The 24,901-nt window shown below is 48.2% G+C and overlaps 1 protein-coding gene across 6 annotated transcripts in view; it reads left to right on the top strand.

Annotated features, from left to right (window-relative positions):
• Positions 1–24,901, top strand: part of PLEKHA6 (pleckstrin homology domain containing A6) — a 137,663-nt gene that overhangs the window by 71,694 nt on the left and 41,068 nt on the right. For all 6 annotated transcript variants that reach the window (XM_082432443.1, XM_082432444.1, XM_082432445.1 and 3 more), the window contains exons 4-5: positions 21,299–21,379; positions 22,035–22,149. In XM_082432443.1, the coding sequence (XP_082288569.1) occupies positions 21,299–21,379; positions 22,035–22,149 (196 nt within the window). The remainder of the gene's footprint in view (positions 1–21,298; positions 21,380–22,034; positions 22,150–24,901) is intronic.

Raw genomic sequence — 24,901 nt, forward strand, 5'->3', positions numbered from 1 at the left:
CAGCCTACCCAGAGTTATCACTCTAGCCTTTTAGTAAAGTCCTTCAGGAAAGATTTTATCGTTCCATCAGACACTAGGGAGTCGAGATCTAAAAGCCTCATGCCTAAAAGCGCGTCACTGTTTCTAAATTCAGTCTTTCATAATGTTATTGAGTCCACTGTCCCCCATTCCATCTCGGGCTTGTGAGGAGGACCGATGCCCGCCATCTTGTTTAGGTTAGGATCGAATCAGTGACTATGAAATCATCCCCTTGCATGAGAAGACAGGGATTTGGGCCAGGGTATATGGGATTTGGAACCGTTTCTGGCTGGCTGCTGCCCTTCATCCAAATGAACTCCAGAGAAGAGAAACACATTGAGGGGTCAAGTTGTCTAAGCCTTTCATGGAGCTGTCCCTCCTTCACGCCTTCCTCTGCCCAAACTCTCACCTCCATCCACTGTAATGGCAGACACGGCCAGAAGTGCTGGGGCTGGAAGGAGGAGGCGCTGAGGAGGCAGGCCCCACTTGGCTCTGCTCCGGGAGGGGCGGGAAGGCAGTGGAGAACTGAGCCCTTCCCTCTGCTCTTGCCTGACTCCCCTGGAGCCTGTGAGGTGGGGGTGTCTCTGGGTGGAGGAGAGGGAGGGCCTGCAGGGACCCAGGAGCTGAGCTATTTCTGGAACACAGAACACATCTGCAGCAGCCACAGAGAAGGTCAAACTCTGGACGCAGGGCTGGAATGCAGGGGCCAGGCGGCCGGGGGAGCTGCGGTTTTACCCCTCTTGGCAGCTTGGAGGGCCCCTGCCTTGCCCTTTGGGGAAGGTGGGGCTACCCATAGCAAAGTATGTGGGGTAGGGAGAGATGTGGCCCCAGTGGCGATGGTGATGGTGCAATGCATTGGAGGGGGTTTGGGGAGTGGCACAAAATCCAAATACCCATTGCACTGAGGTGGAGAGAAATTTAATTCCAGGGTATGGGGGCTCTATTTCGTGCTCTCTGTCATGAAAAATAAATCAGGCCAGGCAAAGCACTGTGTGATGGGAAAGAGAAACAGTGCTGAGGCAGGGGCTGGGAGGCTCAGACAAACACAGGTGTGTGAGCTGTGCCTGAGTTCAGAGGTACGGACGGACAGACGTGGGGGCGAGTTTACCGGGAAGCAGTGCAGCTTAGCTTCAGCCTCCCACTCGCACCAGCGCCTTCCAGGGCTCCCTCTAACTTGTACTTGTAGTCTTTTTCTTCATAAGAACTGCCCAAATTGTATAAGCTTCAGGCCCCACAGACCTGGCTCTGCCCCTCCATCCTCATGCACCCACATTCACTCACCCTCCTTCCTTCCCTTGCTGCCACTTCACAAGCCCTTTCTTCTACATACAATACCCGGTGTCCTCCATGCTTTACCCTCATCCTCACACATGCCTGTGTGTGGCCTGGGGCTTCTTGAGTTTCTGTTTATAGTTAGAAAATTGCCCTGCTCCAGCTCTGCCTTTGTCACAGAGGGGCCATCTTGGCTAATTCTGACCGCTGCTTGACCTTTGGGCACCCTGCCCTTGGTCTGCCCCTCTTCAGCCCCCTAGACGCATAATCTGTTGGTTTGTTTTCCTTCGCATGCTGTGGGTCCTCCTCAGCTGGACCCAAACTGTAAAATAGGGAGAGAGCTCCAGAGGAGCTTTCTCAAGGAACCTGAAGTGCTCAGGACTTGGTAGCCTCTTTTGTCCTCTCAATCACCCTATGCGCAAGGTAATTCCCTGCTCAGGCCCAGTGGGCCCCAAGGGGCAAGCACTTGCCCACATTATACAGCTGGATGGGTGCAGTACAAGCACTAGAACTTGGGTCTTCCCAGACAACTCCTTCAGCCCAGTGATGTAGTCCCTAGAATTGACTTGCTTTTTTAACTTCCAAGTGTGACATGACACAGAAAAACAGAATCTCCCTCCTAGTTCAGAGTATGATAGGGCAGACCTCCCTCCTCTTTGAGATTCTTAGGTGTTGATTATTCTGGCTCCTAAGGGTAAGGGGTCTGCCTCAGATGATCACAAGTGATCTGAGGTGGGTGGTGGCTTAAAGGCATTACAAACTAGATTGAGGAGTATCTAAAGTGCCATCTTGATGGATAACTTCTTTAGGAGCAATTATTAAGCATTCATCTTCACGCGTCAAAGTGCTAAGGGGTTTTGTAGTCAAAAATTAGGCCATTGGTTCCCATGAGTGAATGATCTGAGACAGAGGCAGACAGTTAATAATGATTACTGGCATTTACTGAACATTACTAGGTGCCAGGATCTCTCTTGAATTCTCTGCTTGTATAATCTCATTTAATCCTATGACAGACCCTTGAGGTAGGAGTTTATATTATCCCTGTTTACAGATAGGGGAATGAAAGCACAGAGAGGTTAAGTCACTCACTCAGAGCCCCTTAGGTAGTAACTGGTAGAGTCAGAATTGGAACTGGGACAGTCTGACTCCAGAGCCAAAAATCTCAAGGCCAATGCAGATTCAACTTAGCAAAAATAAACTAAAGGATTAGTTTGTAGGATGATGCACGAGAAGGGAATTTCAAGTTGCACAACGAACTTGAAGTGGGAAAAGACTGGCTTTGGGCTGTGTCCTGGGCTCTAATCCCAGCTTTCCCACTTCCGAACCGTGTAGCCTTGGGCTGCTTACCTAACCTCTCAGGTTCCTCCTCCATAGTTGCAGGACAGCAGTACGTATCTCGGGAGGTTCAGCAGAGAATGTGCTAGTGTCATGCCTTGGGTAGGTGTTAATTTCCTTTCTTTTCTGTGCCAGTTGTCAAGGTTAATTCTTGTTTCGGGAAGAAAATGTCCAACCAGCCCTCCAATACCTAGTCTTCTGGACAAGACTTCCTGCCATCACCATTGGTCCCTCTTGGGACTGCCTGGAATTGGAGGAAAGACAGGCTGGAGAGAGAGGGGCATTTGGCTTAATGTAGCTCTCAGGCAGCTGTCACCCTCTGACCCTTATTACTTCATTATCTTTTCTTTCTTTTAAAAACAAGGATATTCTCTTGCATAAACACAGTACAATCAACAAATTCAGGAAGCTTAACATTGATACAATACTATTATCTAATAGACAGTCACCAGTTGCTCTAGTAATGTCATTGGAATCTAATCCAGGAGCATGTCTCTACTCCTCTTTAATCTGGAATAATTCCTCAGCCTTTCTTTGTTTCTCATGCACGGAGGTTTTTGAAGAGTGCAGGCCTCTCTCTGGCCCTTTCTGGGCCTTGTCCAGTCTCCCCATTTCCCTCCCAGTCCCCCCAGTCTCATCCCTGAGCAGGGCTGACTTGGGTGAGGTGACTGAGGCACTCTCCTTAGGCACAAAATTTAAGAGGATGCCAAAAAACTCAGTAATCAAGATAAATAACATTTAATGCGATATTTTCAAAAATCAAAATCAGTGCAAAAATTTCATGAAGAACAAAAATATCAACATTTTCAATAACAACAGGATAAGTAGCAGTGTCATTCCAAGCAATGTTGGAGCCTCAGGCTAAAGGGAAATTGAGTAATACTGATCTGGTCTTTATTTAAAATGATATTTCATTCATCATGGATTTTTTTGCACTAATTTTTATTCCAAAAAATATTACATTAAAATATTATCAATCTCTATCATTGAATTTTTAGATGCCTCTTACATTTTGTGCCCCCATGCCCTGCAGAGTGGGTTTCCTCCCTCCTGTCATCCTGTCCTCAGAACAAGGGAGAGAGAGAGGTGGGGCTCCCAGCCAGCCCTGGCCCTGGCCAGAGCGGAGGAGGAGGGAGGGTGGGGGACAGAGGAGGAGGGAGAGGAAGGGTGCAGAGGCCTGGAGCCCTCTAACAGCTTCCAGCTGCTTCCACACCCACCAGACTTCCTGCCTTGGGAGTGGTGTTTGGTTGGTTTTTCCCCCCTCTTTTCTCATCAGATGTGTGATCTGATTAGATCCTTAGATACCCTCATCTCTCCCAGTCTCCCCTGTCTTAACACTGCATGGTTCCCCTTAGTTGAGCCTATTCTGACCCTAGATCTGCCCCTGTTTTCATCCATCCTGGGACCCCTTCTGGGTCTGTCACTTGTGCTGTAGAAAAGCATCCACCCAGTGTGGGGTGAGCACCACGATGCTGGTTCACGTTCCACAGCTCTGGGAGCGGAGCCAGGGCTGAGGGACAGGCGGGCGTGTTAACAGGAAAGAGCTCCAGACTGAGGTTAAGAGACTCTGGGTTTAGCCTTGCCTCCCATGTAGGAGGTGGGTTATCTTAGTCAAGACCCTTTACCTCTTTGAGCCTCAGGTTTTATGTTTGTTTGTTTGTTTGTTTTTTGTAAAATGAGAGTGTTACTATTTTTCTGCTTACCTCATAAGACCGTAAAAGAATCAAGTGAGGTAATGATGAGAGGGCTTTGTGAACTGTACAGGGTTTTACCTGATATTTTCCCTTCTGTCATAAAACAAATAATTCTTTATTTTTATAAAGGCCACATTCAGGTCTGCCACATTATTTGACCTAAATCCAGGAGAGGAGTCCAGGCTGATTCAAGGCCATGTCCATTCCTGTCTTTAACCAGCAGACTAAAGCGGGTCACTATGAAAAGCTGGAATCCGTGCCCACCCCGCCTTCACTTGCCCACATTCATCACAGTATAAAACATAGTGGGTGAGGCCCAGGAGTAGGTGCTGGGTTTTTTTTTTAATGTCTCATATAATATACCTCTATAAGAGGTATAATTGATTTATGATAAACTATTTAAAGGGTAAAATTTGATGCATTTTTTGAAACCATAACTACAGTTAAGATAATGCACATATATCCGTCACTCCCCAAAGTTTCTTCCTGCCTTTTTGAAATCCCTCTGTCTACCCTATGTCCATGCAACTTCTGATCTGCTTTCTGCCACTATAAATTCGTTTTATGTTTGTAAGGGTTTTGTATAATGGAATCATACAGAATAGATTTTTTATTTGGGGGGAAGGGGTCTGGCTTCTTTCATTCAGCACAATTATTTTGAGCTGCATCCATGTTGTTATGTATATCAATAATTCCTTTCTTTTTATTGCTGAGTCATATTCTACTTTATGGATGTAACACGTATTGTGTTCACCTGTTCATGGACATTTGAGTTTTTTGCAGTTTGGGGCTCTTACAAACGAGCTGCTATGAATATTTTTGTTCAAGTCTTTGTGTGGACATATGCTTACATTTCTTTTAGGTAAATACCTAGGAATCAATGGGTTGTATGTTAAACTGTACGAAAAAGTTTGGCAGTTTCTTAAAAAGTTAAACAAAGTGGACGTACCATTTATAGTCTCATCAGCAGGGTATGACTTCCAGGTCATTTACATTTTTGTCAATATTTGGTGTGATTAGTCCTAATTTTAGCAGTTCTGGTGGGTGTGTGTAGTGTTATTATGGATTCAATTTGCATTTCCCTAATGACTAATGATGTTGAACATGTTTTCATGTGTTTTATTTGACATAGTATATCCTCTTTGGTGGAGTGTCGGTTTAAATCTTTTGCCCACCTTTTTTTTATTATTGTGTTTGCTGTCTTAATATTTAGTTGTAAGAGTTTTTTATATATTCTAGATGAAAGTTTTATGACACATGTTTTGCAAATATTTTCTCCAGTTTATGGCTTACCTTTTTATTTTTGTAACAACATCATTTGAGAAGTAAAGTTTTTTATTTCAATGAAGTTCTATTTCTTTTTCTTTTTGGGTGTGTTGGATCTTCATTTCTGCGCGTGGGCTTTCTCTAGTTGCGGTATGCGGGGGTTACTCTTCGTTGCGATGCACAGGCTTCTCATTGTGGTGGCTTCTCTTGTTGCGGAGCATGGGCCCTAGGTGCATGGGCTTCAGTAGTTGTGGCTCATGGGCTCTAGAGAGCCAGCTCAGTAGTTGTGGCGCATGGTCTTAGTTGCTCCACGGCATGTGGGAACTTCCCGGACCAGGGCTTGAACCTGTGTCCCCTGCATTGGCAGGCAGATTCCCAACCACTGCACCACCAGAGAAGTCCCTGAAGTTTGATTTCTTGATATTTTGTTTAAAGTTGGTGCGTTTGTGTCATATTTAAGAAATTTGCCAAACCAAAAATCACTAAGATTTTCTCCTGTGTTTTCTTCTAGAAATCTTATAGTTTAAGCTCTTACATTTTAGGCCTTAGTCCATTTTGAGTTCATTTTTAATGGTAGGGTCAAGGGGTTTTGTTTTTGGTATATGGACCTCTAGTTTTCCAGCACCATGTACTGAAAAGACTGTCATTCCCACATTGAATTGCCTTTATACCTCTGTGGAAAACCAATTGACCATATATACATGGTCATTTGGTCAATTCCTGGACTCTCTATTCTGTTACATTTATCTGTACATGTATCTTTATGCTGATACCACATTGTCTTGACTACTGTAGATTTATAATCTTGAAGTCAGGTAATCTAAGACTTCTAACTTTATTCTTTATTCTTCTAACCTTATTCTTTTTTTTTAAATTTTTTGGGGTTATTATAGGTCCTTTTCATTTCTATATGAATTTCAGAATCACTTTGTCAATTTTTACAAAGAACCTATTGAGATTGTATTGACTCTATAGGAAAGTAAGTGGAGAATTGATATTTTAACAATTTCCTTTTCCATACAAAGAGTATATTTCTCCTTTTATTTATATTTTATTTAATTTCTCTCGCTAGTGTTTTACAGTTTTCAGTATATAGGTCTTGCACATCTGTTGTCAAATTTATTCCTAAATATTTCATATTTTTTACCCTATTGTAAGTAGTCTTTTTAAAATTTCAATTTTTCATTGTTTGCTGCTAGTATATAGAGATACAACTGATTTTTCTATATTGACTTTTTATCCTGAGCCCCTCTCCCCCTTTAAAACTCAATTTTACAGAGCAGGAACCTGTAAATACTGAGATGCAGGGCTTTTACATGATATGATAAGCATTTAAAAGCATGTAAAAACATCAGCATCTTTCCCCATTTTAAGTTAATAAATCATACTGTAGCAGCCCTGCAGCCAGATGTGAGAGGAGGGAGTGGTATGGTGAACCTGACCCTCCACAGGCAGTGCAGCCCTAGATTTCTGGGGTATTCTTGAGGGTGAATGGAGCAGGTGGGAATGCATGCAGCCCCTTTAAGAGACCAGGGCCAACCAGCCATCAGGCCGCTGGGAAGGCAGCCCAGGAGATAAGATAAGGCCCCCTGGCAGGTTTAAGCCAGGGTCTTGAGCCACAGTGACTGGACTACTGACAAACAGGAACCAGGGGTGATGAGAGGAGGTGCAGCTACTAGACTCAGACTGGCACAAAATGGAGCAGCCTGACCACCCACTGGGGCCTGAAAGGAGAAGGGGATATTAACTGTGGGTGTGGAGAAAGAGGGCACTTGCATTCTCCTGTATAGCCTATCATGTTTATGATCATGGTTTAAAAACGCTACTAGACTGTACTTCAAGGCTTTCTATGTAGTAAATGTTCCATAAATATGTTTATTAACCTCTATATGCTCCCTCTACTGATATCCTTATGCTGTCATGAGATACTTTGTTATTGGATTTGGAGACTACCTGATTTCTTGCTCAAACTAGAAAAATCCTGACAAGGACTTACTCTGAAAAGTCTGGAGCTGCTCGTTTGCACATATCTGCATAGATTTGCATGTGTCCTACATGTAGATACTTCTATGCTGGATTTAGATTTCCCCAAATCAGTTGCCTATTTTTAAAGGGATAAAGAGGTGATTTGACTCTACTCATTCCTGCTCACCTTTCTTCTGCATCCTCCAAAGATGCAAAATTATTTCTGCAACTTTGAACTATAAAGAAGACCACCCGTGACACACAGTTTGTGCAGTTACAAGCAATCCTTTGCCTGTCAAGTTATTTTCCATCTTCGTTTCTATTACAATTCCTAGCTCCAAACTCCTGGGTGAGTCAGGGAATTATTAAGGCAAAGAAACCCTGTAGCTAAACAGCCAGGAGCTGAAATTGCTTAGAAGCCTTCCAGGATTGTGCCCTGTACCTAGACAGAGAGGCTAGAGGCACATACATTGACCTGAAGACCACCTTCCCACTGTTTCCTGGCCCAGGGCTAGGGATGCTATGACTACCTTTGTCTGTTCTCCCTCCTCCAGGAATAAATAAAAATATCATCCCCTCCCCCCAATCCTGGCTCCTCTATTGGCCTGCTAGGCAAATATTTCATAATGTGGGCTCATCCAATTGGGCATCATGCCAGAGCCGAGCACCTCAGGTTGCCAGCGTGCTCCAATCAGGCGGGGCAGCCTGGGTGGGACTAGAGGGCTCCTGCTTTCCACATGGGAGGCAGCAGCATTACTCAGGTGGATGGCATCAAGGTGGGACTTGCCACTTTCTCAGAGCTGGGAAGAGGGGACAGGGCTGTCCATCAGCCAACTGGAGGCAACCAGCACTGAAGGGGTTAAGGCCAGTCAGCATGTGTGGCTGTTAATGATTGCTACCCACCAGGGACCTGGTGAGTGTTAAAGGAGAGCCTTTTCCCTATTCCTGAGTGTGAAAGGAGTCAAGGCGAGAGCAGAGGGGACCACAGAGAAGAGCCGGTGAGTGAGTGGTTATCTGTCTGCTGTATATTTGTCTGGGTGGCTCTGGAGCAGGTAAGAGAGCACCAATATTCCCATTCCATCAGCTAGAGTGGGCTTTTGTTACAACCGGATACAAATTCTCAGCTTGGGGCCAGATTTCGGTATCATTCCTATTTATTGGAAGGAAATCTTTAGGGTTGTCTTAGTCTAAGGGGTGTGAACTACTTGGCACAGAAGCCGGAAATATACATCATTGTCTGTCCTGGCGCAGAGACAATGGTTTGGTGTGGCCACCTTGCACACAAAGCTGGAGCCCTGCTCTTCCCCTCTCCCTGAGCCATTGTCTCCAGAGAGGGGCTCAGGAGCCCTGGTCAGAAGCACCATCCGCCTCTTCACAGCCGTTTGCTGGGACCAGCCTGGAAGGAAGGCAGGGAGGGCACAGCCAAAGGAGATGGGCATAGCTGTGCCTTGCCTTTTATTCTTTTTACTTCAAGTCAGGTGTGGAGAGGTGGGAGGCAGGATGCAAGGGGTGGGGGTGGAGCAGAGAGTTGGCGGGGACTCAACGTGTTAGAAGATAAAGTTTGTCATTTGGGAGCAAAACAAATCCAGGAAGAGAGAGAACCAGTCTTTTCGGTTTAGATGTCTGTTGTCCCCTTGCCCCCAGCTGCCCATTCAGGACCCTCATTCCCTCCAAATATTGGGCCTCTGACCCAGGCACCTTCTCATGACAAGTCAGACTTGTGCAGGGAACGTGGACAAGAGTTTCTTGGCTTCGTTGGAGGAGGTGCTAAGACGGAATTTTCTCAGCTGATTCTGTGTATGTGTGTGTTGTGTGTGTACGTACTCATGCGTGCACAAAAAAATGAAAGCCTGATTTGTCTCCAAAGCAGAAATGTTGACTTTACCCCCTCTTAGCCAGGAGCCCTTTTGTCCCCCTCCCTCTTTCTCGGGAGGAAAAAGGTTCGATGACAGAATGATAATGGCAGGCGACCCTGGAGGGTCTGTTGGGTAGGAACAGAGTGCGCCCTGTGCCAGTCTTGAAGGCAGGTTTGAGAGATAAGGCAAACCCAACCCCCGTGGCTTTCAGCTGTGGTGCTTCCTCCGGCTAAGCTGCCCACAGGCAGACAGAAACTAGGCACGGTAAGGGGGAGGTGCCAACCACCAGACCCAGTGGGACAGGAGCAAATGCAGCCAAGCTTCTGGGCGTGTGAGCCAACAAAGAGGGGGAAGTCGGGACTGGGGGAGGAGCCGGGCCACTTTCCGTGTTCTGCCTTGTACCAAGAGTTAGCTACACATAAGACTAGCCACCCTCTGTCCTCACACTCCCAGGAGAAGCAGCCCAGAGGAATCGGTATTCCCGGGCAGGGAGGGCTTCGTGGGCATACAACCTGCGCAGTTGCCCTGTGTCCTCAGAAGGGTTTGGTTTAATGCTCTTCTGTCGCCATCCTGAACTTCTTAATTTTTGAGCAAGGAGCCCTGCGTTTTTATTTTGCTCTGGACCCTGCGAAGTATATAGCCGGCGCTATTCCCAGGCCAGCCACAAGGGGCAGCAGCAGGATGGTGTTCCTATGCTCCAACAGGCATAGGCAGACTCACCTGTTAATCAGGTGTCACTTACCAAGACTGGCTTCTGTCCTGACCGGGACCAGTACAGCATCCCTTTCCCTTTCTTCCTCTCTACTCTCCTCCCAAAGCATCTGTTTCTTCTTGTCTTAGCAACCCTGCCTAGTCTTCCTTCAAGGCTACTGCGTGGCAGGGGGACAGGGGAGGGGCCAGCAGTGTCCCTTACCTGATTTCCCCCCCCCCCACTTTCCTTTTCTCCCCAAGTTCTTCTTTCCCTTACCTGGGCTCCAGGCAGGGTCTAGGTCTGGGAGTGCCTCTTCCATTCCTCTGAGATCGTCTCCCCTCCCCTCTCTAAGCCACAGTTATCAATGGACACACTCTGGCACCTGCTTCATGTGCTATTTGTTTAGGAACAAATTGGACCCCTGTGATTACCACAGGCTCCTGGCTGGGTGGGGGCCGGGGTGGGGACAGGGGAAGTGCAAGGGAAGGAAGACTCCTGAGCCTGCTGTCCTCGGTGGCAGTTCCTCTTCACCTCTCTTCCCCTCTGTGCTGGCTCCTCCCACTGTGGACCGCAGGACCCTGCAGACCACGCAGCCGACCTGTCTGCTCTTCCTCCCTCCAGCCTCACCAGGAGTTGGCCAATCCAAGAAGGAAAATGAGGCAGGAAGGAGGGACAGTTCCTTGTTCTTTCCCCTTTTCCAACCTCCATGATCCTCTCTGTAAACTTTCCCAGTTGCCTCCCCCAGGGCCTGCCCCCAGTAGGGCTGTTAGTAACAATATTTTCAAGCCCTGGAGGGGAGTCTTAATGCATATATTTTAAAATGATGTATTATCCAAATTAATTTTGATTGGACTTTGGAATGTATCATTTGATTTTAGATTTTTAACTTTTTTGTTATTGTTGTTGGTAGCAGATTTCCTTTTTGTTTGTTTGTTTGTTTAGCTGAGGACTGTAAGAGAACTTGCATTTCCTGAGGACACTGAGAACATATCAGCTGGCAGAAGGACAGACTATTTTGGAGTTATGTGTTTTATAGAGTCCAAAAATATTAGAACTGGAAGGCGGCTTAGAGAACACCTAGCCCAGTGCTGTCCGATAGAATACTCCACAATGGTGGAACATGCTACAACTGTCCTGTCCAGTTTGGTGGCCTCTAGCCATGGTGGCTCTTGAGCTGTGGCTAGCGTGACGAAGAAACTGAAATTTTAATTTTATTTAGTTTTAATTAATGAAAATGTAAATAGCCACATATGACTAGCAGCTACTAAATTAGATGGAATTGTGCTCCTTGTTTTATTTCATTCCTTTATCTTATAAATGATTATGACATCAGCCACTGACTGAGCAACTGTTAGGTGCCAAGCATTCTCCTAGGTGCTTTAAATATGTGATATTATTTAATCCTCCCAGCAATGTGGTATCATTCCATGTTACAGATGGGGAAACTGAGGCCCAGAAAAGTAAAGAGGTCAGTACTGCTCAGCCACAGCCATGTGCCAGCCATTCTTTGTTTTCATGTTACAGCTCTCTTCAAAAGTTCTCCTAGTCCTTTCCCTTCCAGGTCTCACTTTCCCTCTCTGGGATGTCAGGGGAGCTCACAGTGATTTTTCTCAGCACACAGAGGTGGAGACAACAACGTCTCTCTCCAGACACAGTCATTTCCTGGCTGGTTGCACTGGTGGCCCTTGTCCCCAAGCTCCTTTTGGATCTTTTCTACAGCAGACAGCAATCTGGGGAGATTCCTCTGCCCTTCGAGCCCTTAGCAAGCTCCCTGAGTACATGGGAAGTTCCAGATTCCTCACTCCCTGCAGAAGGAGGCGTTCAAAATTTCCCACAATCCATCTGCATCCCTGCTCACCCGTTACTCCCAATCTAGGAGAGACAAGAAGCTGAGCCCTCCCAGGGGGCAGGTGAGAAGCAGTGCTCACACTAGACCTTTGCTGCTATCCCACCTGCCTTTGCATCCACACCCCATGCAGCCCTCTGAGGTGGGGGCCTCCTTCTCCCAAAGCAGTCACCAAGGCTCCTGCCCTCCTGCTCCCATTGATTTATTGCTCTCTTCTCCCCCAGACAAAGCCTCTGCTCAGTAGACTCTTATCAGAGTCCGGCTGGCCAGTAGGAAGTGAGAGGGAAGAGGAGGGGCCGTGGAGCAGATGGAACCCACCCATTGGATTCCCTTGTGAGAGGATTCAAGGCTGAGCTCTCCTGCCTCGCACTAGCAATTCAACATCCCAGAGCAGAACAGCACATGTTCCCTCCTCCCACTGTGGTCAGACCACTGGCCTGCCTCTAAGCCACTCCACCAGACAGCCATTCAGTTCCTGGGTGTGAGGTGCCGGCCAGGCACGGTGACACAGAAGGCCCAGGTTGTAAGCAGTTTGTGTGTGGCTGCCCCATCCACACCTCTGCACCCAGGCAGGTGTGGTCGGACTAACATTTCTGGGTACCTCCCACCCCACATCTCACACAGTGCCCAGACCTGTAGCCCATGGGGGTTGGCAGCAAGAGGGTTTGTGACTTTCACCCCTGTGTTCTTGCAGCAGGCCTTGTGGAGCTGTAGTCTCCCCCCTGAATCATGAGGCTCTCTTCTCTCCTGGAGATGAGGAGCTCAGGTTGGAGAAGCAGCAGGGACTGGGGACAACCAAGGAGACAGGAACTTTGTCTTGTCTCTCTTGTCGCTAGAGCTGGGGCAGTGAATCTCGGCTCCCCTGCCTCTGGGATGGGCTTTGCCTTCCTCCCAGTGCAAGGGCCAGAGACCACGTGAGTTTAATGTTTTCCCTGTTTTACCCCTTCAGAGCAGCATCACCTTTCTTCCTCTGCTGTCTAGTCTGGTAGGAAATTTGTGTTGTCTTCTAAACAGGTCACCACTTATTACTACTGTTTCATTCTTAAAACGAGGAAACTGAGGCATGGAAGAGCTTGATGCCCGCAGATTGCTGGATTGGGAACCAAGAAAGCATTTGTAGCTTTTGAGGGTGTGGAAGGAGGGGCACCAGCCCAGCTGCATTACTCTCCAAACACTTACTTTGTACAATTCTTTCCCTTGGGGTGGGTGGGGTGACTGCTCTCTGTGGGACACCAGGACCAAATCTGCTGAGCTAGGAATGAGGAAGGCTGGTTCCAGTGACCTTCCATAGGCCTAGAAGCAGACAGCTGGGCTTCCTCAGTCTCTGAAGGGTAGGGGTTTGGGATTTGGCTCAGAGCTTGGCGGGGGTGTGTGTGTGGCGGGGGGGTGGTGGTAATTAATTATTGCTCTGCCCGTTACCTCTTGGGCCTCTTTCCAGTTGCTGACTGTCAGGAGAAAGCAGCTTGGAGGCTGAGGGGAGGGGACTGGAGCCCTTTTCCCTCTGCTTCTATCTGGCTTAGATGGGGGCCACTCAGGGGAAGGATGAGAGAAGGAAAATGTGGAGCTGGAGCCGTAGAGAGCTCCCGTTTCTCCTTTCATTTCCTTTTCCCCTTAGCAGGGACAACACAGAGGCACAGGACGAGGAGCATGAGGACCCCCAGGGAGCTGGGTTGCCCCAGTTTTCCAAGTTGGGTCAGGGTGTGAGGGGGGAAATGCCTCCCGACCTGCCTGAGATGACTTCTGTGTCCAGAATCACAGTTCTTAACACCTGGAGGGGCCGTCGGTGTTCAGATAGTTAAGGAATGGTCATCCCAGCAATGACACTCAGTAATTTATCAACCAGAAAGGACACTGGCCTGGAATCCTGGAGGGCCCCAAGGTGTCTCTGGATCACATAGAGGAGGGGAGGGCCAGTTATTAAAATATTGAAATTCTTCCTTATTGGAAGAGTAGCCCTTTACCAACCAATATGGAAGAACTTCAGCATTTTAATAACTGGCATGGTTATGCCGAATATCCACCCTGTTTATCTTTATTTTTCAGAAGACAAATGGAGTTCCATAATGTAAAATAATCAGTTTGAAGATAAGATAATCCAAGTTGGGGTAGAAGATCAGCATGAAGATTCCCCACGAACTTCCCCTGAGTGATATTTGTACTCTCCCCCTCACCAGACACACACACACACGCATAAACACACATGCACGCACTCACATACACACAATGAAGCATTACCCTGACTAAAGAGTACACAAGGCCCTCATACCCTTACCTGCAGTTGTAAGCTTGAATGTCCAGGCTCAGGCGATTATATAGTGAGAGACTAGAGAAGGACATCCACATAGGATGGAAGGGAGGAAGCCTGGATCTGGATCTCTGATTTGTAATTTCCATCCCTTGGCTACTGAGCCAGCTTTTCTGCTTTCTACCTGAGGTAGGGGCCAAACTCAGGTGAAATTCCCCCAGTGTTCCATGATTGGTCATAGCAGGGGAGGAAAAGGTGTTTTGACCCTTTGGGGCAGGGAAGGGGCTGTGAGGACAGGCAGAGTTTAGCAGGAAAGAGAGCAGCCTGAGCCTTATCTCCTAGGCACTCAGCCCAGTAGCCAGCATTTTTGGATGTTCCAAGCTTACTTGGAAAAGACACTCTAATCTTGCCAGTTTGGAAATGACTGTGGCACAAGAGGAGGGCTGGAGCGAGGGCTGGAGTGAGGGCAGGGACGAGAGAGGAGAGTAAATGCAAGTACAGGGCTGACAGCTGTGTTCCTAGAGCCTGCAGGACTGGTATTTTGATCTGTTGGCAGCATTTGGAAAAAAGACAGTGTCAGGTAGAGGGGCCTTTCCCGCTTGCAAATACCTAAATGCAAGTACAGGGCTGACAGCTGTGTTCCTAGAGCCTGCAGGACTGGTATTTTGATCTGTTGGCAGCATTTGGAAAAAAGACAGTGTCAGGTAGAGGGGCCTTTCCCGCTTGCAAATACCTAGAGGTGCCACCAGGGCCGACCCCTTTCGGCCTCCTCTTTGTGTGGCTGCACAGGGATTTGGGTGGGGAGAACTTGGCTAGGAAGTGTATTTTTTCCCAGGAATGACGGGGGTTGGTGGGAGTCTAAGGAATCAGGCACATCAGGATTGTTGAGAATGTAAACCAAGTTGGTTTTTCATTGGGAGAGAAAGGTAGAACACATAAAGCTCCTTGAAAATGATGATGAGATCCAGAGGGGAGGTGGAGAGCAGGAGCCAGAAGTCTCCCCCCCTTCGCCTCCTTTGTCAGCTGCAGAAATCCTCCCTGGTGTGTGGACAGTCTGAGCTTGGAATTTGCTAGCTGCGGGAGAAGGAAGTGGGAGGGACGGGCCATAGCAGCCCTCCTTCCCACTCGCCTCACAGTCCTCTCTCCATCTAATGAGCGATAATGCCAGAAGCCAAGGCCTCGTCTGGATGGGAAAGCCTGGCGGGGCTAATTCTCAGGAGCTCTGGGGACGCCGCAGCTTGGTGTCCTGCAGATAACCAAGAGGGGCCCAGGGTGGAAGGAGTTGAATGTATCTCTGTAGTCATTCTGTATTTATCATGGAGGGACCTCTGGGTGTCCATCCTGAGTGTGTGGTGCGTGTGTGTGCACACACGTGTGGACATGCATGCCTGCAAAGAGTCACGAAGACCCGGGTTGATTTTGCTGCTTTTGACTGCGTAGTGCCAGGTGTCACTCCAGATAGATACCGATTCTTGGGGAGGATGTTTGGAGATGAATCAGTACACAGTTACCTTCGTAGTGAGGCTGTCACTAGCGCCTGCAGTTAGAGGCTGCAGGTGTCTGTAGAACTGTAGAAAAGCCCAAACTAGATGGAGGACAAATGCTTGGGAAATGGAGAGGATCTACCTCTTTTCTTTGTAATTTATTGGTTTTGGCACTTCTGGAATGCCAGTCCCCGCATTCCCAGCTCCTGCTCCATCCACTGCCATCTTAAGCCTGAGATTGTGTGTTTTTCATTTTCTAGCTCCAGTACCTAGCATATTTCTTGATTTGTTTTTAAAAAATATTTATTTATTTATTTATTTATTTATTTATTTATTTATTTATTTATTTATCTGGTTAAGCTGGGTCTTAGTTGCAGCAGGCCTTAGTTGTGGCAGGTGGGCTCCTTAGTTGCGGCATGTGAACTCTTAGTTGCAGCATGCATGTAGGATCTAGTTCCCTAACCCAGGTCACCTGCATTGGGAGTGTGGAGTTTTATCGACTGCTCCACCAGGGAAGTCCCTCTTGATTTGCTTTTAAGCAGAATAATCATAGCCATTATCTCTTGTGCATAAAATATTTCACATTTTGAAAGTTTCCAGTTATTGTTTCATAGAATTAGAAAGTACCTCATTTGCATGTGAGAAAACTAAGGGCCAAAGAAGTCAAGTCACCCTCATGTTGGACCTTGGACTGAAAGCCTGGTGTTGCCAATTCTCTTCTCACTGACGGCACTGCCATTGGGGCCACCTTCGTAGATACCGTGGATAGGGGAACACCTAGTGGGCAACTCGGGAGTTTAGGGATGCTCCAGCCTTCATAGCAAAATCTCCTTTATTGCTTGAGATTCCCCCTTCCCTTGGGTGGAATTCAAGAAGTCCATTTGGAGATGGATTCATAACCATTTGTTCTTGAGAAATGGAGGCCTTTGACATCCCAAAAGAAAGGGAAGAGGAGAGAAAAAAAAAAACTGATTACCTGTCCCTGTTTCCCTTTTTTAATGTTCCGTACCTGGTAAGTTCTTCCTGGTGTCTAACCTAATGAAAACCTGTCATCTGTGAAGTTTAGTGGCAAAGGAAAAAAACTCCAGCCAGGCATTCTGTGTGCTCACTTAATCCTGAGGATTTCAGAGCCCTCAACAAGCAGGGGAAACCCTTGAGCCTTCCTTCCTCCTCCTGTGCTATCTTCAGTGGGCATGGGAGAAGTAATTTAACTTGCAATTTAAGCAAAGGCTGTGGGAGGCCCCTGAGCTCAAATTGAAGGGAAAAGGGATATTTTTGCCTTCTAGAGGAAGAAAACTCATTTCCCAATGCACCTCTACCCCTCCTCCTCTGCAGATGAGCTTAATTTTCTTCCCCTCCTAATGAAGATGGATCAAAGCCAAGCTATATATTCAAGGGGGAGCCAGGCAGGGGAGCTAAGTGAAGGGGTGAGGGGACGGAAACAGAGATGCTCTCATGGAGAGGAAGTAATTAATTTTAAGAGAGAGCAAAGATAGGGAAGCCCTTGGTAATAGAATGTCAAACTCCAAATGCAGGTGGCTAAAAATTAAATCAGAGCATATGGAGTTTCTTTTGTTCATTCATTCACTTATTCATTCAACAAATATTTATTGGGTACCTACTGTGCACAGGCAGAGACCCCAAGCAGGCATCAGGAGAGGGCCCAGCTCTCCATAACCACAGCAGGGCTCCAGTAACTGGATTAGGGATAGGGAGAGGTGGGATCTGGAAAGTGAAGCCACTTGTCATCAGGATAAAGCATTTGCAGAAGTACCACTAAATGGCTGAATATATTGACCTTTTGGATTTAGGATTAGTTGCTTAAATATCAGCAGCTGTTGACCCCAGCTATATCCACCCAGCTTGTCTCATCACGGGTTAAATAATTATGTTGTCCTTTTCCATTCACTGATTGCTTTGTTCTCTGACCGAGTTCTGTCCTCAATCCAAAAAATTAGATTAGCTCCTCCCTTTCAGTGTCTGTTGACATCACATAATTGCCATAACAACAGACTATGATGTCAACAGAATGCCTGGTGCTGCTGAAAGGAACCACATTGGTCAGAAAGGATTCTGTCATCCAAAGATAAAAATGGAATGATATCAAAAACCAGAGGAACTGAAATTTGATATCAAAAAAGAACATCTCAGCAGTATAAGATAACAGTGGGTCTGGAACTTCCTTTCCTGGAACCCTTCACAAACAAACAAGGCACTTACTGAGACTGATTGGAGAGCAGGCTTGCCTGGAGGCAAGGGCTTGGAAGAGATGACCTTCAGAAGCCCCTTGCATGGAGGGCCCTAAGACACAGAGGACATTAGGAAAAGGGGAGATGTGACCATCTTCGATCTCTGGAGAGTTCAGAGTAGCTAACAACGATGCAAACCTCCCTGCCCCAAGCAGACCTGACAGTTTCCAGCTGGAATTTATTATATTGCATCTGGGCAGATTTACAAAAATAAACACATGGTGACCCCCTCTGAGCCTCATTTGCTACCCTCTTCCTCATAAGATTTGGGAAGAAGCTTTTCTTCCATTTCACCCAAGCAAAGAAGCCAGTCCTCACCACCAGCTCTGGCTCCATGACACCCACGCCCATGTGCTTCACTTGCTCCCTCATCTGCTGGGCCGCCCCAAGCGCAGGGCAAGCAACCTGGGTCTGTGTCTAAAGGGAGTGTGTAGGGGGATGCTGCAGACAAGCTTCGTGTTCATTCTGCTCCTGTCCGTACCGAAGGCTGGGCAGGCTGGGAGGAGAGAGAGCTTCCCGGCTTCGGCAGCAACAACAATAGCAGCACGTGAATCTGGAGCCTCATTTAACCCTTGTGCCCACTGGGTCGGAAGGGTCTCTCTGAAGCAAGTGGATTTCAGCCCAAGGGCCTGCGTTCTGGGCTAGGAGTTGGGGAGGCAGGGAGGGCTGTCTTCCTGCAGGTTGGGCTGGCATGGGTTTCTGCCGTGCAGATGGGAATGCAGCCCCAGACTCCTCCGTCCGCCCAGCTACTCTGCGTCCTTAGCTCGGCGAGGTCAGACTACCTGGAAGTTGTACACCTGCTCCCTGTACTCCGTCTCTCCATTTTTGCATTTTCTCCTTGGGCACCTGAACTGAGAAGATGTCATCCCCTGCTCACTTATTCTGCCTCTGGCACTCTGCCGGGCAGTGTTCTGTCTGAATGCTGGGAAGCTGCAGACCCTCTAGGGCACCTGGGCACCCCTACCACCACCCAGGGAGAGGCCCTCCCCCTTCCTGGTGCTGGAGCCAGGAGGAGGGGAACGAGCAGCGCCTGCCGCTGCCACGTGCGCCTGGAGCTCAGCCACGGCCCTGCGAGCCGGACCGGAGGACTTACTTCTCAGAGGGATGGTACGAGCAGGGTGGCTGGTGGGTCCTCTGAGGCTGCCAAACAGGGGACAAAGCTGCCAAAAAGATGTTGAAGTTTCGAGCTGATCGACGGGTCAGGTAGGGATTTCTTCAGTGGACTGTGAACCAAGTGAAGTGAGAGCTGAGTTGGCAGGTCACTGGATCCAGGGACGTCAGAGCGAGTGGCCTGCTCGATGTGACCTGGAGAAGGGAGAGTAGTTAGGTCAATGGTTGCTGCATTGCAGTGCTTGTGAAGGGGAAGCTGTTTTGAAATTGGTAGCGCCGGGATGGAGCAAGGACGTCATTTGTAGGGGTTGCTGGGTAGGAGAGTCTGGGGCAGGAAGAAATTTGGTGTCCTCTGAAAGACTGGTACCAGCTGACAGCAGACTGTGAGTGTGCCTCTGTGTGTGTCTGTCTCTCCATCCATCTATCCAGCAGTGCCTGCAGGAGAGGTTCCAGCAGAGTTAGCACAGGGAACGTGTACAGCAGAATGGGCCGAAGGGGATGGAATGGGTGGAGGGGTGTCAGGGGGGCAGGTGATCTGTGCCACTGGGAAACAGCAGAGACCTTGGTGCCTCAAGGATCTTAGCTGTCACAGACTGCCTGCCCCCACCCCTAGATGAGGCAGAGCCAGGGATGAGGGTGACTGGAAACAGCTACTGTTCCTTGCAAAGATCCCCTGTGGTTAAGTTGAGGAGAGCATCCTTACTGGACCTGGGAAGAAGGGAGGAGTAGAGTTTGAGAAGCAGGGAGCGGGTTATCAATGTGCTAGAGTTAGAACCCAGGCCGAATAGACACTGGCCAGATTTAGGATCCTGGCTGCAAAACCAGATTTCCACAGAGGCTGTGGCCACTGCCCACTGGGCTTCTAACTTCCACATGTTTTTGGATTCGATCTGAACATGACTGGTTTGGAAGCTGAAAAAAATACCCTCTGATATGATCTTTAGCTTCAGCAGACATCTTAAGGGCTGGGAAGCATCCTCGGCTATGGAAAGGTGCTCTCCAAAAGGTTATTTTACTTCTCTCATGCAGCTGAAGGGACCACGCTGAGGTCTGTTTTCCCCTGGTGCTAGCTAACCTGCCACTTGCCAAGCAGAGCGCTGGCCCTTTGCTGTGGGAGTGCGTCGTGGCCTGGTATTAAGACCCACAAGCCGCCGTGCAGCCTTGGTATGCTCTGTGCAGGCACCAGCTTCTGGGGGTGGACTGAGCATGCTCTGGGCTCTCACAGTATCTCCCAAGAGGGGTAGGTGAAGAGGACCTTAAAATTGCTCCAGCCCCCCACTGGCTGCACGCTTGAATCTCCCACAGCTTTCTTGCCAGGTGGCCCTCTGCTTGCAGAATCCATCTCAAACTGCTGCCATTTATGGCTTAGACCCTCTGCACCAGCCCCTCCCTAAGCTCTGTCTGCTGCCCTTCCTCCCTTACCTCCCTGCAGAGCCACCGGGAGCTAGCCTGGCAGCCAGCCAGCCAGAAGAGCCACAGCTCCCAAGGGAGCCTCCCATCTGCCTCTGCACAGACCCCGGCCCTGGCCCATGTTCGCCCCTGCTTCCTGGCAGGCTGTCCACACTACCCTCCCTGGCCACAGCATCCCTTAATTAGATCTGACTGAGAGCCAGCACTCACCTCAATGCTGGACAGCTCCTGAGGTGTCGGCTAGTCAGGTAGTCCCTAGACGGGGAGGCCCTGGACTTGAGTCCAGGGGTGTGAGTGGGGCCCAGCCCAAGCTCAAGGATGGAATTTCTGGATGTCTCATTTCATTTGAAGAAAGAGATAGAGCAGGAGAGGAAGGAGTCCAAGGTTGCAAGAGAATTCTTTTAGCAAATAATGAGTGAGCGGTTTTTATGTGGAGCCCTGGCAGGAGTTGTCCCTGGGAGGGAACCAGCCAAACACCAAGACTTGACTATTGGGGCCCCTCCCCGCCCCCCCACATACATGCCCAGGATGGCCACTGAAAGGGTTAAGTGGGGTTTCTTTCCAGCCTGGGGATCTCTAGTAAGTAATTAACACTGTCAGAAAGACATCTTCCCACCCCCCTCCCTTCCCCTCCCCTTCCCTCTCCTCCCCTCCCTTTCCCTCCCCTCCCCTCCCCAAACGACCTTCTACAGCCCAGCCCTCTGTCTTGCTGCTTACGGTCCCACTGGAGGACAGAGCAACAAGCTCCTGTGTGGTCACCATCCCTGTCACTGCCGAGGGCCTGTCCACCCTATAGCCTGTGTCTCTGCCTTCTTCGTCTTGACCACAGCTTCTCTCTCTCTCTTTTGCCTCCACAGCCATAATGAAAGACGGAACACATTTCTACACCCACTGACCGGCCAGGTCCCAGAGGAAAACAAAAAGTTTGACTTGAAAATGTACGTTTACCCCTTACTTGCTGTTTGTCCTTTCCGTCCTTAACCACCATCATCCCGCTGCCTCTGCGTAGCTAGGAAGAGGAAGGGAGTGGGGGTCAGAAAGGAGAGCGGGGGAGGTTTCGGGTCGCTCACCTCAGTTCTGAGGACTGGAAACTTCTGAGACCCATCTGGCTTGATACCCTCAACCACTTTTTTCTGGAATCTTGCAGGACCCAGGTTGGTGTATCCCATGGGCTGAGCTAAAGGAGTGAGACATGTCTGAGGCTGGCATATCAATCACCCAGGGCCTCTGAGGAGAGTAGTAAGGGAATCTGCTATGACCACGAGAGCCAAATGCTAGTTCCTCTGGTCTTGGCTCAGTAAATGAAAGGAAAAAAAGATAATTAAATGACTCTCATAGTCCAAGTTCCAGAGTCCTAGGGTCTAGGTTTTTAAGATAAATTTGCAGGAAAAAAAGAGGAGACTGTCCAGGGTTACTGGTATATAATCTTGGAAAAGCAGTGGGAGCCGCTGAGAGGACCCCTTGGGAGGGCTGAGGGGACCTAATTTGTGCTGAATGCTGGAACAATGAATGCAGGGTTGGGAAAAGGTATGGGTGACACCCATTGTTTCTTGGTCTCACTAGTCACTTCTTTTTTGGTCAACCTGAAATCAGATCGACCTTGGACATGTCCAATAAAGCAGGTGGGAAACGCCCAACTACCACCAACAGTGACCTATCCAACCACAACATGGTGTCCGAGGTCCCTCCAGAGCGGCCCAGTGTCCGGGTAAGTCCGGTCCCCCACGCAAGCTGTTGGGGAGGAATCCTAGGAAACGTATTAGGCTGCTTACTTTTTTCTGCAGGTTCCAAAGAGCAGGTGATGTGATGCAGGAAGTGGAGAGTGGGGAGGAAAGAGGGCTCAGACCAGAACCATACAGAAGACCAAAATCTAGACCAGGGGTTCTCAACCTTAGCACTATTAGCATTGGGGGCTGGATAATTCTTTGTGGTGTGGGACCATTCTTTCTCTGTAGTATGTTGAGCAGCAGCCCTGGCCTCTACCCACTAGATGCCAGTAGCCCCCACCCTGTGACAACCAAAAATGTCTCCAGACATTGTCAAATGCCCCCTGTGGGACGAAATTGCCCCACCCTCACTGAGAACCACTGATCTAGGGGGACAGGGAAAGAAGAATAACTCATGAAGGACACGGCAATTGGGCGCTCAGAAAGGGAGGAGGAAGGAAAAGACCGTCAGGGGGAAGAAGTAATCAGAGAAGAATGTTGCAAAGAGGTCCAGTAAGATAAGGGCTAAAAGTATCCATGGGGTTTAGCAACATCGTGGTAATTGGAGACCCTGATAAGAGCAGTTCAGTGGTGTGAGGAGGGCAGAAGACAAAGACAAGCTGGAGAGGGCTTAAGAGGAGATGGGAGGGCAGATACAGGACACTGAAAAGTAGAAAACTGCTCTTCTAAAAAACTAGATAGTAAATGGTAGTGTAGTCATACAATGGAGGACTCTCCAAAAATTAAAAATGGACTGGAGCGAGATGTATAACAAGGATAAATCTTAAAAACATAATGCTGAGGAAAAAGCAAGTTGTAGGATATGAAAAATATGGTATCATTTATGTAAAATGTACAAACATGAAAAGTAATTCAGCGTTTTTATAGATAAGCTTGCAGTACAAGCATATAACCATGGACAGGCATACTAATTTGTGGTCAGTGGTCACCTCTAGGGAGGAAGAAAAGGTAATGAGATTGGGGAGGGACTCAAAGGGAGTTTCAGCTCTATTTGTCATGTTTTATTAGGGAAAGAAAACAACATGCAGTGGTGACTTAGTCCCTACTTTTCTGAAATGTTTGAAATATTTCAAAAAAAATTTTTTTAAAGAAACTTGACCATGAAGGGAAATGAGGGGTGGAGGGTGGCAGCTAGGAGATATGCAAGATGCAGGGAGGTTTTCTTTGTTCACTTTGTTTCGTTTCAAGGTGTTAAGGGCAGGAGGGGAATGACCCAGTAGGTAGTTTCAGGAGAAAGGGCATAGCCAATGAGTCATGTTTGTGTAGAGACAGGAGTCAGGTGCCAATTTGCTGTCAGCCTGGATAGGGGAGGGGCCCTCTTCCTGAGGCTGCATAAGAAAGGTATGTGAAACGTGGCGGTGGGGCTAGGAAGTTCGAGACACTCCCACCTGATGTTTTCAACTTTTGCAGGGAAGTAGGAGGTAGGGTTTTCTGCTGAGAAGAGTGGGGTGGATAGAGAGGCGTTGGGGGGCGGGGGGCTTCAGAATAAGCCCAAGGGTCAGTGGTCAACAAGGAACATTTGGAATATTGCCCAATAATACTGAAGGGTCATCTGAGGTCGTAGACTGAATCTGTGTGGCTCTGATCCACAGGTGTGTGTGGTTTTTCTCCAGCAATGCTATGGCCTGGCAGATGGTTGCATTGACCTAAGGTTGAGGGTTGCTGGGAAGCTGTAGCAGAAAGATAAGGAGGCTAGAGTATTACTGTGGGGTTGGCAGGGGAATGGCTGAAGTGGCAAGGAGCAGATTTTAGGCTGCAGAGAGCAGGTGAAACTATGACAGATGACGGACTGAGAGAAAAGGGAAAGATTTTAGGATTTACATATTCTGAGGGTGGTGGATGACTTCTTCAGATGGCTGATCTCCACCATTATATGTGGGTTTTTTCAAGTAAAGTACAGAAAATAATTTCATTTCCCAGTTTGGGAGGTACTTTATGATAAACCCCAGTTTCTTCTTTCCTTCCTTCTACAAGTATTTACTAAGTGCTTATTGATCGCTGGACACCTTGCTAGGCTCTGGTGATAAAGAGATGAACAAAACAAAAGTTTTTCCCTACAAAGAGCTCACAGTCTCGTACGGGAGGCAGAAAGTCCACAGTTCTGTTGCAGTGTGACAGATTCTAGACTATGAGAAGATTCTGAGAAGAGGGAGCAGCAACTACTCTGGGAGAACAGGGAGGTTTTGTGGACATGGGGGGCCTGCACTAGGCTGTGAAGGATGAGTTGGGATTTGGTAGTGGACAAGGGAAGTGGGGTTCCCCCGCCTCCCATGGTGAGCAAAGCCCTAGGGAGATGGGAGAGAACCACTTGGAGTTTGGCATGACCAGCGGTGGTGCCTTTCTGGTGGAGTGGCAGAAAGTGGGTGGTGGCCCAGCCAGATCTTGTAGACCTGTCCTTGTGTGCTGTGCTGAGGATTGGAATTCTCTCCTAAGTGACGACAGGTAGTGAGAAATTTTAAGCAAGAGAGTAGTGTAATTAATAAAGTATTTTAGAAAGATAACCTTAGTTCAATACAGAGGGTAGACAGCCAGAAGAGATGACAACCCGTGAGGCACCAACAGCGGCACTGGAGAAGAAAGGACAGGCTTGAGATCCATTAAGAAGACAGACTTGTCAGCCCTGCGTAAATGATGGTGTGGAGGAATGGAGGGAGGAGGGGACGGTGTGAGCTTGTTCAGAGTTCTGGTTTGGGCCACTGGGTAGATTGTGGCCCAGTCACAGAGATGAGAAAT

Source organism: Balaenoptera physalus, assembly GCF_965194825.1.
Source record: "Balaenoptera physalus genome assembly, chromosome: 1".
Taxonomy (NCBI): domain Eukaryota; kingdom Metazoa; phylum Chordata; class Mammalia; order Artiodactyla; family Balaenopteridae; genus Balaenoptera; species Balaenoptera physalus.